Source organism: Protopterus annectens, chromosome 17.part0 (assembly GCF_019279795.1).
Source record: "Protopterus annectens isolate FY-2018-M chromosome 17.part0, PAN1.0, whole genome shotgun sequence".
Classification (NCBI taxonomy): domain Eukaryota; kingdom Metazoa; phylum Chordata; order Ceratodontiformes; family Protopteridae; genus Protopterus; species Protopterus annectens.
The window spans coordinates 627,030,717-627,048,473 of NC_056751.1; the positions used below are offsets into that span (position 1 = coordinate 627,030,717).

The window sequence follows — 17,757 nt, forward strand, 5'->3', positions numbered from 1 at the left end:
CATTATTAGCTTCCACAGTTTTTAACTGATGGAGTCAAAATGACCTTTGTTAAGTCAATTAAAAAAGATGTACAAATCCTGATGTTGTTTCCAGCACTTTTCTCAAATATTCCTGATAGTGCCTGTGATCTCTGTTGAGCCATTTACACTATGATTCTCATAGAACAGCTTCTGATATGGGAATGAGGTAATTTAGATTACAGGCAAATATTTTCCATCAATTGCAGAGCAATGCTTCAATTTGTGTGTGTCAACTTTTATCGTTTTAATACTTTAAAAATGGTGGTATTCTTCATATTTTTCTGGAATTTCCTAATTGTTCCAGATATGAAGAATGCATTCTAAGGACTTCAATTCTGGTGGTTCTTGTCAATTTTTAAGACTTCATTCGATATTCCATCCACTCCTGCAGATTTGTTGTGATTGCCATACTTGCTAGCACATCTGATATTTTTATATGTGGTAGGAGGGGGGTAAACAAATTATTCTGATATTACTTATGCTTTCTTTTACCCCTGTACATGCTAACAGCCTGGATGATCTCTACAATTCTCCCTCTTCACTACCCATGGAGTGAGCCAGTTGCAACATGGCTGTGATATAAGCAGCCATTTTGGAGATTTTGCTTCATGCCCTTTCTGTTTACCCTCCACGGTTGTGGGTGCAGTATGGGGATGCCACTTCATTTTGTGAGTGACATAGTGCTTGAAGAAACTGTGTCCCCTTTCTAAGCAGATCACTTCCTTGGGGTTTTCAGCCAAGAGCTGAATTTATGCAAAGACTTGTCCCTCAACTTCCCCCAAGGAGAGGTGAGCAAACAATACTTATCCACTCTTTTCTACTCCTTGCTGGCTTCCGCAATCCCAACTTTTAGTTGAATCAGGGTGACTGATTGTTAGCCAGGTCTCCTTCCATTTATGCCACAGAACCACTTACTGTTAGTGTCCTATCCATTTATGCCATAGAACCACTGATTGTTAGGTCTGTATCCCTTTATGCCACAGAACCAAGAAGTTTTTTTAATTTTTGTAGTATCATCTATCACAGAGGATTCCATTTTATAGTGTTTGTGCTCTTCCCATTAAGATTTAATATCTTTGTTTCCTTTTAGGACAGTTGGTCCATCATGGTAGGGGAGAGAGCCCATGATAACTTGCACAACAGATGTTACATGCTGGACAACATTCTGCAGATCATATCTAAATAAATCATTACATCTCCTTGTCTTTGTCTTTCTGAATTTTGTTTTTGATGTCTTGGATCACAATAGAAATGGAAGACCTGTAACTGTAAATCACATGTTTTTGAACATATTGCAACTCACTGCAAAACTATATAAAAGCTGTTTTACAAGGGACAAGTCCCCCCCCCCCCCTGTTATATTTGAGATTGTTCTATCTCCATGGTGCCACAGATTTGGATGACTTCTCAGTTTTACATTTGCAGAAACAGGACTCAGTTTTGAATTTTTCATTTTTCATTTCTGCTGGGTTTTTTTTTTTTTGGGAGGGGTTGTATTGAGATATCAGTATACCTGCTAAATTGTATAACAACTTGCTTGCAATAAGGACTGAGTTTCTAAAATTTTACAAGGAGGACTGAAGTACAAGAAAGTAAGCATCACACTGCAAATTAACATCCATTATTTAAAACTGTGTTCTAATGCACATGTAGAATGAAAGAAACTGCTGTGCTGTATTAGAATTTACATGTCTTGCAGATCTAACTGTGTCATACCTCTCATCTATAAAGATTTTCGCAGAATGTTCAGATTTTTGCTTCAGAATTTTTGTCTGTTCCTCATAAAATTTGTGGTTTTATGCAAATCAGAGGGATAAACTGGAGAATGAAGTCACTAAATAATGACATGCATTTGGGTTTCAGACTTCATATCCTTCAAAAAAATGCATGTTAATACAAACCCTGTTATTCTAGCAACATTTTAAGTTTATGAGAGAAATATTTAAAATGTGACCCTATTTATGGGCTTTTGTCCCCTCATTATGTCAGGCTTTGTCCAGATTTCTCAGGCTGAGAGATTGAGAAGTATGAACTATGTGCACAGTTCACAGAACGGTTTAATAAATATTTACACAAATTCAACATTAGTTGTCATTTCTTCGGTGCTTTATACGTATTTCTTAAACAACATTTTATGAGTTTAAAATTCCTTTAATTCACCTAACAAATGTGTTTAATCTAGATCAAAGTCAGCTCCATGGCACAGAGTGTAACACCCTAATTTTACCTCAAATGACTGGATTTGAATAGCAGCCCAGGCACTGCAGTAGCCACAGTGGGCAACAGCTCACCTGCCCTTGGATGAGGGAGTCAGTTTTGTCCCATTGCAGTAGTATCTTCTGAAGCAGTCCCAGAAATGCACTTCATACTCACAGAAATCCAGGAGCCCAAACAAGATTGAGTAGTGGAACACTTGCACCCATTCAATTTTCCATTTAGCATAGCAAGCATTGCAGTAAAATAACCCCCCCCCCAAACTATAATGGCTGCAGTCTCGAGTCCTTGTATTTTACTGTTTGCCTGTTCTGATGTTGAGAGAAGGTGAACAAATTGGCTTTTGAGACAAGATCAGTGGTAACGTAGGAATGTTAGGGACCAACAACAAGATATGTGGAATAAACCCGTATTTAGTGGTCTTAAATAGTTACATTTATACCTATGATATCAACTTCTGTATATCCTTTTATGGTATTAACAATGGTGTTGATGGTTGAAGTGAGTAGAACATGGCAAAAGACTGCTTTTCTAACTTTGGTACTCATTTCTTGTTTTTAGCCCCTCCTGGAAGGTGATGACTGAAATAGAATGACCTGCTTGTTAGTTTTGATGTTGCCAACGCCAAGAAAAACAACTTCATACCATATACAAGGAAAAGAAGGAAGTGCCTCAGTGTGGTTTCATCACAGATGATTGTGCATGTCTGTCAGCACTTAACAAATGTACAATTTATTGCTTTGGCACAGATTGCTTCCTTCTGCTGCTAAGATACTTCTTTGCTGGTTCCAGTGCTCAACAGTAATGGGTTGAGTTTAAAATGAAGTCTCATCACCAAGCACTATGCAGGCAGCAACAGACTAAATTCCATCTTAATTGAAACTGTTGTCTTCTTCTCAAGTACATGCAGGCATCTGGCTAAGTGATATGCATCAGCTGATTCTGCAGAAGATGTCCCAGAGTTATACAGTGGATATAAAAAGTTTACACACCCCTGTTAAAATTCCAGGTTTTTGTGATATAAAAAATTAGACCATAATAAATCATTTCAAATCTTTTCCCACCTTTAATGTGACCTATAACCTGTACAATTCAGTTGAAAAACAAACATCTGTTAGGGGAAAAATATAAAAAAAACATGCAATAAGCTGGTTGCATAAGTGTGCACAGCCTTAAACTAATACTTTGTTGAAGAACCTTTTGTTTTAATTACAATATTCAGTCTTCTTGGGTACACACCTGCCATTAATTAAAGAGACTCTAATTAACCCCAAATAAAGTTCACCTGTCCTAGTAGGATTTTCCTGACATTTACTCAGTTGCCTGCTACAGTAAAAGCCATGGTTCACAGAGAGCTTACAAAGCATCAAAGGGATCTCATTGTTGAAAGGTATCAGGAGAAGGGTACAAAAAAATTTCCACAGCATTGGCTATTACCATGGAACACAGTGAAGATGGTCATCAAAAAGTGGAAAAAATATGGGACAACAGTGACATTGCAAAGAACTGGACATCCCTCCAAAATTGATGAAAAGACAAGATGAAAACTGGTCAGGGAGGCTGCCAAAAGACCTACAGCAACACTGAAGGAGCTGCAGGAATTTCTGGCAAGTACTGGTTGTGTACTACATGTGACAACAATCTCCTGTATTCTCCATATGTCTGGACTATTGGATAGGGTTGCAAGCCGGAAGCCTTTTCTTACACAGAAGAACATCCAGGCCTGGCTAAAATTTGCAAAACCAATACATCAAATCTCCTAAAAGCATGTGGGAAAATGTGTTATGGTCTAATGAGACCAAGGTTGAACTTTTTGGCCACAATTCCAAAAGGTACGTTTGACACAAAAACAACACTTTGCATCACCAAAAGAACACCATCCCCACTGTGAAGCATGGTGGTGGCAGTATCATGCTTTGGGGTTGCTTTTCTTCAGCTGGAACTGGGGCTTTCGTCAAGATGGAGGGAATTATGAACAGTTCCAAATACCAGTCACTTTTAGCCCAAAACTTTTAGGTGTCTGCTAGAAAGCTGAAGATGAAGAGGAATTTCACCTTTCAACCCAACAGTGACCCCAAGCATACATCCAAATCAACAAAAGAATGGCTTCACCAGAAGAAAATTAAAGTTTTGGAACAGCCCAGCCAGAGCCCAGACCTAAATCCTGTAGAAAATCTGTGGGGTGACCTGAAGAGGGCTGTGCACAAGAGATGCCCTTGCAATCTGACAGATTTGGAGTGCTTTTGCAAGGAAGAGTGGGCAAATATTGCCAAGTCAAGATGTGCCATGTTGATAGACTCCTACCCAAGAAGGCTGAATGTTGTAATTAAATCAAAAGGTGCTTCAACATTTTATATTTTTTTCTCCTAACAGATTTGTTTTTCAATTGCATTGTACAGGTTATAGTTCACATTAAAGGTGGGAAAAGTTTTGAAATGATTTGCTGTGGTCTCATTTTATTACATCACAGAAACCTGTCATTTTAACAGGGGTGTGTACACTTTTGATTTCCACTGTATATCCACTACATGTTTTGGCTTTGCATCCTCATCTTAATAAACAAAACAAAAATGCATATGGAATACCATAAGCAAATTTCAGTAATGTTCATCGTATTGTTCACTGTTGCGGTAGTGGTAATACTTAGGACTTGCCACAAAAGGTCCTATGTCCAGCCCAACTTCCAGAGCTTTTCACCATTCCTAGCAGGGTAGATTCCCTTCATCACAATGTCAGTACTTCTGTAATATAATAGGGACATTCTTTTGTGCCAATTTCTGCTCCTTCTTTCAACAGTGCAAAAGTTGTAATAATATCTGTTTCTTAACCCGGTAGGCCCACTGGACATTTGCTCTCTTTTCAGGGATGACCTGGAAGCAGTACTGGTTAAGTGACTTGCTGAGGGTCACACAGTATGCAAAATAGGGCTGTGGTAATCAAACCCTTCAAGAACTATAGCTTATAGTCATAACCCTCTGCACCAACTGCCAGACTTGAATAGTGAGCATTAGCAGTCTGTTGGTCTGGCCTTTCAGTTCAAATAAGTAATTTTATGGATTGCTGCTCATTTCTACATAATGAGCTTGTTGGTGTCAGAAATAATTGTCAGTTTCTAAACTTAATCACTGCATTACTTTCAGGAAGCAAATCCTACGCAAAGTCGTCATAGTCAGTGTTCTGTTAAGGGATGGAGCATGACATCACCTCCTGTCCTGGATTGAACCAGAAGACTATCAAGCAGAAAGTCAGATCTCTTAGGACTGACAGAACTATATAAGGCTATGTTCCTCATCCAGGGCTGCCAGGATGTCAGTCAAACTATATGCAGACACCCTGCTAAGAAAACAAAATAATAAAAAAGAAGTGCCCAAGAGAGAGAGACAGAAGGAATCCTAGGTATCTGGCAACATATGAATCAAGTCCAAAGACCACTCTAGGCTCAAGGGTGTCTGGTGTGGTGAGATGCTTTTCTGGTACCTGACTGTGACACCTGCTTGGATTAAGGCCTCTATTGATGCCCCTCAGGAGTTTACCACATTCTTAGATGATGGCATGCCCTCCTCAGTTGAATCCAGATGATGGCATGCCCTCCTCAGTTGAATCCCTGCAACACCTCATAGTTTGGATAAGTCATCGCTCATCTTGGGTGTCTGTTTTTGATTACTCTGTTTTGATAACCAAGGGAACTATTTCCTTGGTCTTAATGTTCAAGGATGTCTACCCACAACCAAAGCCCTCTGAGGAACCCATCACTCCCAAAATCATCTGTCTTGCTTCAGCTTGAGCTGGGCAGGAACTGCACCGTCCCAGCCCCCAAGTCTCCCTCACAAGACTGGATGGCATTGACTGAGGACATTGTTCTGTTCTTCAAAAACCTGTAAGCTATCACCACAAAATTGGCTGAGGACATTGTTGAATTGGCTGAGGACATTGTTCTGTTCTTCAAGAACCTGTAGCTATCACCACAGAATTGGCTGAGGACATTGTTCTGTTCTTCAAGAACCTGTAGCTATCACCGCAGCAGTCATCCGTCCATCACCCTTTTTCCCATTTTTGCACATGGGGTCAGGGTGTTACTTCAACAGTGACAATCATCTAGAACCAAGGTTTACACTCAACTGACTAAAGGTGTGTTCTGTATATAATGGGAATTTTATGGTGGGATAAGACATACTCTGTAAAGGCTAATGGTAGCCAAGGTGCTAGAGGATTTATTGTGTATTTTCTAGAAAAGTTTATTGAGATTACTGAGCTTATTGTTTTATTAAAGAATTGTGATCAACAATAGGTGCTGTTTCGTTGGTTGTCCTACTGGAGTGGTTTTCATCAGTTTTGCTTCAGTGTGTGGTTATATATAAACATATTAACTTTTTCACTGTTACAAACATTATACATTACATATATTATTGAAACAGAAATCCCCTCAAGGAATTAACTGCGTCTAGACTCAAAACCAAGTATAAGATATAAAATAATGTTGGCACAGAAAATGGCAGAGGCAGTAAAACACAAAAAACTTTAATAAAACTGGCAAGCCCTTTTTTACCATAATAAATGAGAACATACACAAGTGAATAAAAAGAAATTCAAAATGATTCCAACCAATGACAAAACGCTTCTCGGTAAGAACATCCACTCAGGTTAATAAAACAATAAAACTTATCTTACATCATCTAGGTAGATCCCTAGACTTCAGAACTGGTCTTAAAGAGACCCTCCCATTCAAGCCCGGTAACCTATCTGCTTGGAGCTTAATGAACCAGTGTAGCTCCCTCTTCTCTGTTTAATTCCTAAAGTCCCCCAGATGAGCATCCTCTCTGATGGTCTCAATAACCACAAAAGTAAAAGTATATGTGTGATCATTGTCATTCGCATGCTTTGCTACAGCATTTCTACTATCACCAATACAAATGTTATATAAATTTTCCCTAATCCGCTCCGTAAAGGGGCAGTTCATCTTGCCTACATAAAAATTGGTACAAGACTTACAGGAAGCAATATAAATCACATCAGAGGTCCGACAATCAGCTATGACATTAAGTCTTAAAACAACACCTGTATTGGGATGGGTGAACAAATTGGACATATTTATATAAATGCAAAAACTGCATCTGTTACATCAGTGTGTGTTAAAAGTGTATAATCCTTCCTATAACAACTGTTGCTTTAAAGACTTCTTATTTTTGTAACTAAAACATGGTCTGTCACCTACTAAACTCTTAATACAGTCATCAATCTGTAAAATAGACCAATTAGATTCAATAACATTATGTACAACCCCTATATCACTGGCAAAGAATAGTGGAATAGGAATGGACCCACTCTTCAATGCCCCAGATAACCAATTTAATGTCACATGAGGGACCTATACCCCCATTGGTTTCTGAGTAGTCAGGTCTTGCTCTGCCAGATGTGAGGGTTAGAATCTTACTACACATGTTCTCCACCTCTCAGGCTCTATAACCCCTATCTCTAAACCCGCCACTCAACTGTGACAAATCCTTCTGGAACCCTTCATCAGAATTATTTAATCTAGAGATCCACATCCCCTGCCCCTTAAGAATGTTCCTATAAATATGAGAGGGGTGCAGACTATTCCACTGCGACACAGCATTTCTCCTACAGGGCTTCCTATAAAGGCCTGTGGTAAATGTCCCAGTCATATCTTGAGAAATGCATACATCCAGAAATTCCATGGGTTCCCTTGAGTGGCGACATGTAAACTTTAAAAAAAGAAGTGGTTGTAAGTAAATACACTACAAACTGCTCAACAGTACCATCCCATAACACACAAATGTCATAGACAAACCTCCTGTAAAAGGCGATGTTAGCCACATAACTATTCCCTTTCAACACAAATTCTTGTTCCCAATGTGCTAGGACCATATTGACATAGCTACTGGCATAAGATGTGCCATAGCTATGCCCGGCCCTCTGTATATAATATGAATCCTCAAACATAAAAGCATGGTTTTCTATAACCACTTCCAAAAACAGACACATCAAATCCATCTGTTTGATGTCATAAGTAATATGTCTCCTGAGAAAGGCCTTAGTCATCCCTATTCCCTGTAAATTAGGAATAACAGTAAATAGCGATTCAGCAGCAAAGGTAACCATATAACATCCTTTCACAGCAGAATCATTGCTTGCAAAAACATAAAGGTCCTGTAAAAATTATTTAATCTCCCTAATGACTGTGTGCACACCATCCAAACAACCCTCAGTTGTTTCTCCACATATATGGAGAAGGGCTCTGTGAGCCACCCCTTCCCAGACACTATAAGTCTGAGAGGGGGTTGATGTAAATTCTTATGCACCTTAGGCAAGCTTTGGAATACAGGGACCACTGGATGTTTGACAAGCTCTGGAATACAGCGACCACTGGATGTTCGACAATCAAATAAAAAGAAAATTCCTCTGTTATAAGACAAATGCTTAAACAATCCTGTACACTAGGAAAAAATGGAATTTTTCAAAGACAAAACACACTCCCCCTGATGTTTGTTCATAAACAGCATTGTCAGCTGACATCTCTGTGGCAGTGTTCCTATAATACAAATAGTCCATGACTACAATTACCCCTCCCTTATCTACAGATTAAATGTCATTATCGTTACGTAAATTCACAAGAACATCCTTCTCAGCCTTGGTCAGATTGTAAAATTCACTCTTAAAGCCATTATGTTTAGAATGGAGTGTGAATAAATCTGATTCACATTTCCTACAAAACACTTCTAAAATGGGATGCAGTCCAGGTTGAAAAACGCTCGGTCTCTTAAAAGCAAAAGGGTTAGACTCAGCAGAAAAAATAGTTTTCAACATAACATTTCTAACAAATCTTGAAATCTATAATCAACTCAGTTAAGTCAGAACGTTGTGCCAGTATAAAAGACAAACCACATTGCAAAAGGGAAATCTGAGAATTCATTAAACATTTCTTAGAAATGTTGAATACTATGGTCTTTTCGTTCATTGCCACATCCACTTCAATGTCACTGGGTGAGGACCCTCCATGGGTTGTCTGCTTCTCTTCCCACCTTATGCTGAGTGATCTTTCTTTTCCTTCCTGCCCCAAGTTTCTCTTAGGAAGGGGTAAAGCAGGTGTGACATAGTAGTAGTAGTCTTTCTGCAAACATCTGTCTATTGTGACTTCTGCCCCTCCTCCGAGGAGCCTGTGGAGGTGTGAGAGAGGACTTGTTCTCATTGATGGCAGTTAGTCACCAAGTCCATCTGATTCCCCTGATGCTCGTTTTCATCCTTACTGGCACCCAATAGTCCGTGGCCAAGAAAAGCAACCTGGTTTGTCTTTTATGTTGAGAACAATGTTTTCTGCTGACTCAGCCTTTTGTTCCTCCTTTTTCTTATCCCCGTTCTCAACATACTTTTTAAATAGGGGTAAAAAGTGATTTTATTTCTCTCCGTGATGACTTCAAACATCAATAGGATAACCCCTTTTCTCAAACATATCCTTCATTATGGAGTACTCCTCCAAGAAGTCATCAAACTCTGACACAATACGTGCTATGTGGACACACTGTCCTTTCACTACTGCTTTTCTGTGGGCAGTTGGATCAACATTACATCCAATATGAAATATTATCTCTGCTCATCTCATAAGAAAACTATAAAAATTCAGTAGTTTTATGTAATTATTCAGTAAATGGGGGAATTTTTTTCTACCTTATCCTTCCACATGATAAATATATTATCCAGGTACCTGGTATAAAGCACCAGGACTCTTTGAATCTACTCGGCAAAACAAACTTCTTTTCCCGTTCAGACATTACAATGTTGGTAAAAAGGGGGCCAATGGCTGAACCCATGGTGACTCCTTTGCTTGCAAAAAATACTGACCTTCAAAAAATATATAATTTTTTAATATTAAATCCATCATATCTCCATAGGTATTAATTGTATACTGCATCAACTCCCCCACATCACTATATAAAAATTCTGTAAACCATTCTAACCCAATGGAGTGTGAAATCACTGTGAACAAATCTTTTAAATCTATAGTTATAAAGACATACTTGTCATCATCTGTCAACCTATTACACTTGGCCAAAAAATCCCAAGAGTCTTTGCATACTAACTCCACCTTTTGCAGCAGTCCCTTTAATTTAATATCCAGGAACGTAGCCATTGGATATGTAATCGAACACCTGGCATCCACAATGGGTCTCAATGGTGGATCATTAATATTTTTATGTATTTTCAGTACCCCAAATATAGTGGGCACCATAGGATCAATTAAGTTCAAATAATCACATTCTTCAATATTTAATTGTTGTGTGAGCATATCAAATAGTAATACATGAATCTTCTTGTAGGCCATGTTCACCTTGTTTTTAGACACCTGTTGTTAAACAATAAAATGTACATTCATTCAGTATAATCTCTTCTGTATCTCCTCTTTCACTAAGCCTTCATGGTAACTGTAGAGCTGAAATATGCCTACCTGTACATACCTATAGTCATAAAAAACAGGCAGCACCAAAGATTGAGAGTGGAGGATGCCCACTTCCAATTTACCTCCTTATACTTTGGTTCATGTACTGCACTAAGGGTGTTTTACAAAGATCTTGGCGATAGTGATTGCCTACTGCAGAGCCAAGGCATTCACAATTATCCTACTTGCCTGATTCAGGCCCAGCCTGAGGGGAAACACTGTAGTTTATCCTGACCTGCTTCCATATTTTGAGACTCTTTCTGAACCTACCCAGGTCAATGTTAATACTTTCCAACATGTTCAGTGTCTGGGAACCCTTCTAGACATAATAAATCAAAGGGCATTCCTTCTCTCGGAGAAGCTGGTTTTCCTGACTTCATCTTTCACTTCCATAGCACAGCAAAATCAGATTATTGCCAGGGAATGCCTCAGTACCCTGGGGTGCATGGCATCCCCAACCCTGATGGTTCCCCTGGCAAGACTGTAGATGAGAACACTGCAGTTGATATCTGACAAATAGATGGTGCCAGTATGCAGGGTCCCATCACTAGGCATGGCCCTTCCCATGAAAGAACTCTCACTGTAGACATAACAGGTGAATCTCAGTTGGGGAGTCCCATTCATCATTGATTCATATCCCCAGAAAGTCACCATAGTCCTAAGATGTAGCCTTGAGGGCCCACACATGCAAACCTGAGGATTCAATGGACTTGGAACAAAATTCAGAGAAAAAAGCACATAAGTATCAAGTAGATAATGGCTGTAAACAAACCTGGCAGCCAGAGTCCCTGCATATCCTGATAAATCAAAAGTGATTTTTTGAACATCTGGAAGGAACTTGTTAATACCACTAGTTTAGGCAGGTCTTGGAGCCATGTTGCATGTCACAGGAGTCAACAACTGAAAAGATGTTCAGTTTACCAAAGAATAATATACCTCAGCGATACAGAACGCCACAAGGATCGCTTCTCCACACCACAACAGTCAGCTAAAATCCTTTGCATGGGTTGAAAAAAAACCACTATCCACAACTGTGGTTCTCGATAAAACAGTTTTAATACACAAAACGTTAAGCGCTTTCACTCACAAACTGTGAGCTTCTTCAGAACGTTTAAACAGCTGGTGAAGAATGTTTAAATATTCATAATTGGCGCCAAAAAACTAATCAGCTCCTTAAAGCTGAAATACCCTTTTTAAAAAACTTCCTACTCATATCTATTATAAAAAACACAACTCTAAAACACCTCCACTACAATATAAAAATATATAAAAATATATATACACAACATTGACATTATACAATATGTAACAATTTCAAACTAATACAAAATATATAATATATGTCAGAGTGTATGCTATTAATACCTTAATTCTAATAAGGGTTTGACAGGTATATGCTCATTTAGACCTGGTGGTGTCGCTGCGTCAGTCAGCAACTGCCACCATACCTCCTTATAAGCTAATACGTTCTTACTGCTGCCTCCCCTAGGATTTATCACCACATTTTCCAGGATAGCAAATTTAAAATTATGCTTGTCTCCTTGACTATCTATGTGTTTAAACAGGGCATTATTTTGATCTTTTGTTCTAATACTATATAAGTGAGAATATATTCGCTTTCTAAAATTTCTCTCAGTTTTTCCAATATAGTATGCTGGACATGCCATACATTTAGCTAAATATATGACCATTTTAGAATTACAATTGCCCTGTTTAAAACAAATTTTCATCCTATTGATGTTATTTAATGTCACACCTGTATCCTCACAAATGGCAAAGCACTGATTGCATGCGCCACATTTTGATGTATGTTTAACCCTCTCTGACTTTCTAACTTCCAGGCCCCTTTCTAAAAGTATTTTCAAATTGCTACCCATTTTATAAAGAAATGTCGGTTTGGGGCCCAAGATGTCCAGCTTCTCCTGGTCTGTCAACAATACATACCAATTTCTACTGAGAATTTCTTTAATTTGATTTGTATGTGGACCTTATTCCAAAATACAAGCTCTATTGTATGTTTTATTATTTTTACCATCTTTGCTTATATCACTATTTCTTTGTTCATCAATATGCTTGACTCCTAATATAGGGGTGTATTTCTTTCCCCATTCACTAGTTACATATTCCGTAACCTCTCTCATCATTTGAATATCGTATCATCTATCCTTAAATAGGTCAGAGATATGTCTAACTTCATCTAACATATCCCCATAATTATACGTCATCCTCATTGCTCTAATGCATTGCCCCTTGAAGATGTTATACATTAATTTTCTAGGGTGATTACTGTTGTATTCAACATATGAGTTTGAAAAAGAATTTTTTCTGTGAATTCTTGACTTAAAACCTGTTCTATCACTAGTTATATATGTGTCCAAATATGCCACTCCTGTAACACTACTCTCAGATGTAAATCTCAAATATTCACTACTTCCATTAATATATTCCATAAATTTACTTTTAAATACTTTCTCTTCTTCCCAATCAAGCATGACAAGGTTTGCAAAAATGGGGGTGCAAGCTGCCCCCATAGCAACACCTTTTGTTTGTCTAAAAAGTTCAACTTCATAGTATATATAATTATGGTCCAGTACTATGGACATAAGTTCCGTTATCAGACAAATTCTATCCCAGTTAAGAGAACTGTGTTTCCTAATACTATTGGTAAAGGCCTCCATTCCTTCACCCCTAGGAATGCATGAAAATAAATCTATCACATCAATAGATTTGAACAAAAGGTCTTTTTTCCATATATCAACTGGGTAATTCATTAAAAATTTCCAGGAATCCTTAACCATATGGGTGATATTACCATAAATGTGTTTAAGCATAGAATCAACTGCCACACTTAAGGGAAAGGTCTTAGATTTACTACCAGAAATTATTGGTCTAAATGGTGGATCAATTACATCTTTATGGACTTTAGGTATACCCATAAGGGTTGCCAACATAGGATATTCTAGTTTTAAAAAAATTATATAAGTCCTCAGATATCCATCTATCCAATAAAAATTCTTCAATGTGTAAATCTATCTGTCTATAAGCGATGTTAACCTCATTCAAAGACACTATTTCATATTTTCCTGAACCATGAAGGATGTCATGCATTTTAATACTATAGTCCAAACTGTCATAAATCACAATGCCTCCACCCTTGTCAGGTTTCATCACCCGTATGCTTTTGTCTGTTCTAAGCTTTTTCAAAACATCTGCTTCTTCCACTGTTAAATTCTATTTTGATTTTTTCTTAATACTTCGGTTGTTATACTGATAAATCTGCTGTGTTACCAGCCTGTCATGCAACTGTACATTAGGATTCATAACTTGGCATAAAACTACTTTTCTTTTTTAAAACGTTGTTATTCACCATGTTATGTTCTCCTTTATCCTTGAACATCAACGCTAAATTTAATTTCCTAATGAATAATTTGAACTCGCTCAAACAATCCACTAGTTGAAAACGGGTTATGGTGATAAATTTCATTCCCTTAGACAAAAGGCTGAAGTGCGCTTTATCCAAACATATTTGCGTGTAGTTGAATATTTTGAAATGTTTGTAACTAGAAATGACACCTTCATTGACAATTTTGGGATCATTTACTGAAGCCTCTATGTAGTAATTTGATGTTCCTATTAAGTTCTCACTTCCCATTCGTTCTTTATAGTCATAAAAAACAGGCAGCACCAAAGATTGAGAGTGGAGGATGCTCACTTCCAATTTACCTCCTTATACTTTGTTTCATGTACTGCACTAAGGGTGTTTTCCAAAGATCTTGGCGATAGTGATTGCCTACTGCAGAGCCAAGGCATTCACAATTATCCTACTTGCCTGATTCAGGCCCAGCCCGAGAGGAAACACAGACCGCTGTGTAGTTTATCCTGACCTGCTTCCATATTTTGAGACTCTTTCTGAACCTACCCAGGTCAATATTAATACTTTCCAACATGTTCAGTGTCTGGGAACCCTTCTAGACATAATAAATCAAAGGGCATTTCTTCCCTCAGAGAAACTAGTTTTCCTGACTTCATCTTTCACTTCCATAGCACAGCAAAATCAGATTATTGCCAGGGAATGCCTCAGTACCCTGGGGTGCATGGCATCCCCAATCCTGATGGTTCCCCTGGCAAGACTGCAGATGAGAACACTGCAGTTGATATCTGACAAATAGATGGTGCCAGTATGCAGGGTCCCATCACCAAGCATGGCCTTTCCCATGAAAGAACTCTCACTGTAGACATAACAGGTGAATCTCAGTTGGAGAGTCCCATTCATCATTGATTCATATCCCCAGAAAGTCACCATAGTCTCCTCAGATGTAGCCTTGAGGGCCCACACATGCAAACCTGAGGATTCAATGGACTTGGAACAAAATTCAGAGAAAAAAGCACATATATATCAAGCAGATAATGGCTATAAACAAACCCATCAGCCAGGGTCCCTGCATAGCCTGATAAATCAAAAGTGATTTTTTGAACATCTGGAAGGAACTTGTTAATACCACTAGTTTAGGCAGGTCTTGGAGCCATGTTGCATGTCACAGGAGTCGGGCGTGAACTTTGGGACATCTTACATCTATTCTCAGAAGAATATCTTGGCAGACCCTCACAAATGGATTTTGAACAGAGATTGATTTCTGGATTTGATCCAGAGGTGGCGTGTGCCAAAGTTAGACCTTTCTGCACCTCTAGAAAATAGACGTCTGAGGTTTGCACCAGGACAGCAGCAAAAGTGACCTGGACAACAAGTACCTTCTCAATAATCTTAGTAAAAGTGTATCTACCTGCACTTTCAGCCTTCCTACCTTCATATCCCCCTGTATTCCCTGTTGCCTATGAAGCAATTCATTAAGGAGGAATTACATCTGAGACCCTTCAAATAAAGTAATGTCTTCACCATGGGTTCACAACTATGCGATTGAGACCTTTGCTATTCTTTGAGCCAAGAGCCACTGCATCCTTCAAATACTTGACATGAAAGACTGTCTTCTTTAGTGGCCATTACACCTGCAGGAAGTATATCAGAACTGCAGATCTTATGCAAACAGCCCTTTCTCATCTTTCACAAGAACAGGGTAATGTTCTGTACAATCTGGACAGTTGAGAGGTATGCTCATCAAGTCTTGTCCTCAACAAAAGGAGGGGGGATGTTACACACCTTGAGTATGCATAGGCAACTGAGATTTTTACCTTGAAAGGATTACTGCATAAATCCTTTGCAAAGTGTAGGAAAGGTGGGCAGGCCCATCTTCACATGGCTGTGTCACTGCAACTTCTCCTGTCACCCCTTTGTGGTAAGACTGTACCAGGGCATGAGGGCCCACTCCACAAGAGCCACATCAGCCACTTAGGCAGGTCAGCGTCCAGGCCAACTTGAAAGATAATCACATAACTACTTACCACACACCTTTCAACCATTTATAACTGGACATTACCTGTAAAGCCAGGGCAGGATTTGCTATGACCATACTACAGTGATGACTGCAATCAACACCATCTCATTACAAGCCACCCACTGGTCCATTGGCTTTGGAAATCTACAGAGATGTTTTTTGGTAGTAGCAACTGTGAACAATATGATGAACATAATACAGTTCTGTTAGTAACTTACCATATTAATTTATGTTAGTGTGCTCATTATTGCAATAATATTTCCCATCCTCTGGCTTGTTTCCCTGATGAGCCATTGTGGGATTAAGGTGGATATAGACTCAGTCTCCCCTATCCTCAGGTTTACCTAGTATCTGGAGAAGGAGTTTGAGGTGCCATTCTGGTTGAGCTGTCGTTCTTGGAGGCATATGCCAACTTGGATGACTCATAATCTGGTCTCAGCTTAGACGACTGGAGCTGACAGTGGCAAGAAAGAACTAAACAAGGAATGGGTTGGATATATGTCCATCTTATGCCACAGATGTGCTGACATCCTGGCAGAAGGATGTCTGTCCAGCCAGCAGGGGAGAAAGGATGAAAAGCTCTGGTTGTTGGTCCAGATGGCAGGCCTTTTGTGGCAAACGTCTAGAGTGCTGCCACATACTCAAACAGTTACAGTTATGTTAAGTTCCTACTAAAACTGTATTTTTTTAAACATGAATACCTCCAAAGTGCAGGTGACAAAGGTGTTCATTTTAGGGTGGTCTTTGTAAGAATGGCACAGATTTATGCATTGTAGCTTTTATTGTTTGCTAAAATACAGAAAAGCGCTGTGTGCTGTCTTAATACAGATGCTTACAATTTAAGAGTAAGTATTTAACTAAGATGTGTGGATTCTATATTCTTACCTAATGAATAGGGACTAATGCAGGTATGCATACTAAAAAAAAAAAGTTTTATTGCAGGATATGCATTGTTTTATTCTTGGTGCTTTTGCAGGGCCTGACTAAATAAAAAATCAAAAGCTATTTGCACTATAACTTTAACAAATTCAGAAAAAGAGGCTTTATTATGTTTATAACATTTTCATTTGTTAGTGGATGCTGTAAACCCCTGTTGCAGTAATGTGTTAATGTAGTGACAACAGTGAAATGCATAGGAGGTGTAGAGCTCTTACTAAGAAGAACCATCTTCTCAGCTGGTAGCTGCTTTCAGAATATAAAATGCCTTTAGGAAAGAACATATCTTCATTCACCATCTGTTCTTAACTTTCTGACTTGGTAGTAAAGATTCTTTATAAACAAAAATGGACAACAAGGGATTCAGATTACTACAGTACAATCATGTCTTTCTTTGAGGATGTTTTCAACAGTAAAGCAAAAGGGACTTCTTACTGACTGACATCAGTCTTTGTACAGAAGTTCTTTCCAGCAGTCAGATGTGCTCTTGTTGCAGCCAACTCTGTTGTGTAGAAAACTAAAGCTCTGCATCCCAGCTAACCTGGACTCGATTTGTTACTCTGGCACTTAGAGGTAGCAGTGAGAAGTGGTGAGAGTGAGTCACTAGGGGCAGCACATCCACCTTAGGAAGGTGACACACACTGATGGTACCACACTGACCCCTAGTGGAAGCACTGGAGTATTGCTAGCACATAAGGTTATGATATCCACTTGGACACACTGTATTTGGAAATCCGTGATTGC

At 38.8% G+C, this 17,757-nt stretch overlaps 1 protein-coding gene and 1 long non-coding RNA gene across 3 annotated transcripts in view; both read left to right on the forward strand.

Moving 5' to 3' along the window:
* LOC122791301 (lysosomal membrane ascorbate-dependent ferrireductase CYB561A3) overlaps nt 1–3,264 on the forward strand; it is a 207,233-nt gene extending 203,969 nt beyond the window's left edge. For both annotated transcript variants that reach the window (XM_044058995.1, XM_044058994.1), the window contains exon 6: nt 2,797–3,264. In XM_044058995.1, the coding sequence (XP_043914930.1) occupies nt 2,797–2,820 (24 nt within the window). In that variant the 3' untranslated portion in view covers nt 2,821–3,264. The remainder of the gene's footprint in view (nt 1–2,796) is intronic.
* Nucleotides 3,265–11,493: 8,229 nt separating this feature from the next.
* LOC122791565 lies at nt 11,494–17,086 on the forward strand. Its single transcript, XR_006363168.1, has 2 exons — nt 11,494–11,550; nt 15,202–17,086. It is a non-coding gene; the product is annotated as an uncharacterized LOC122791565 (long non-coding RNA).
* The last annotated feature ends 671 nt before the right edge of the window (nt 17,087–17,757 follow it).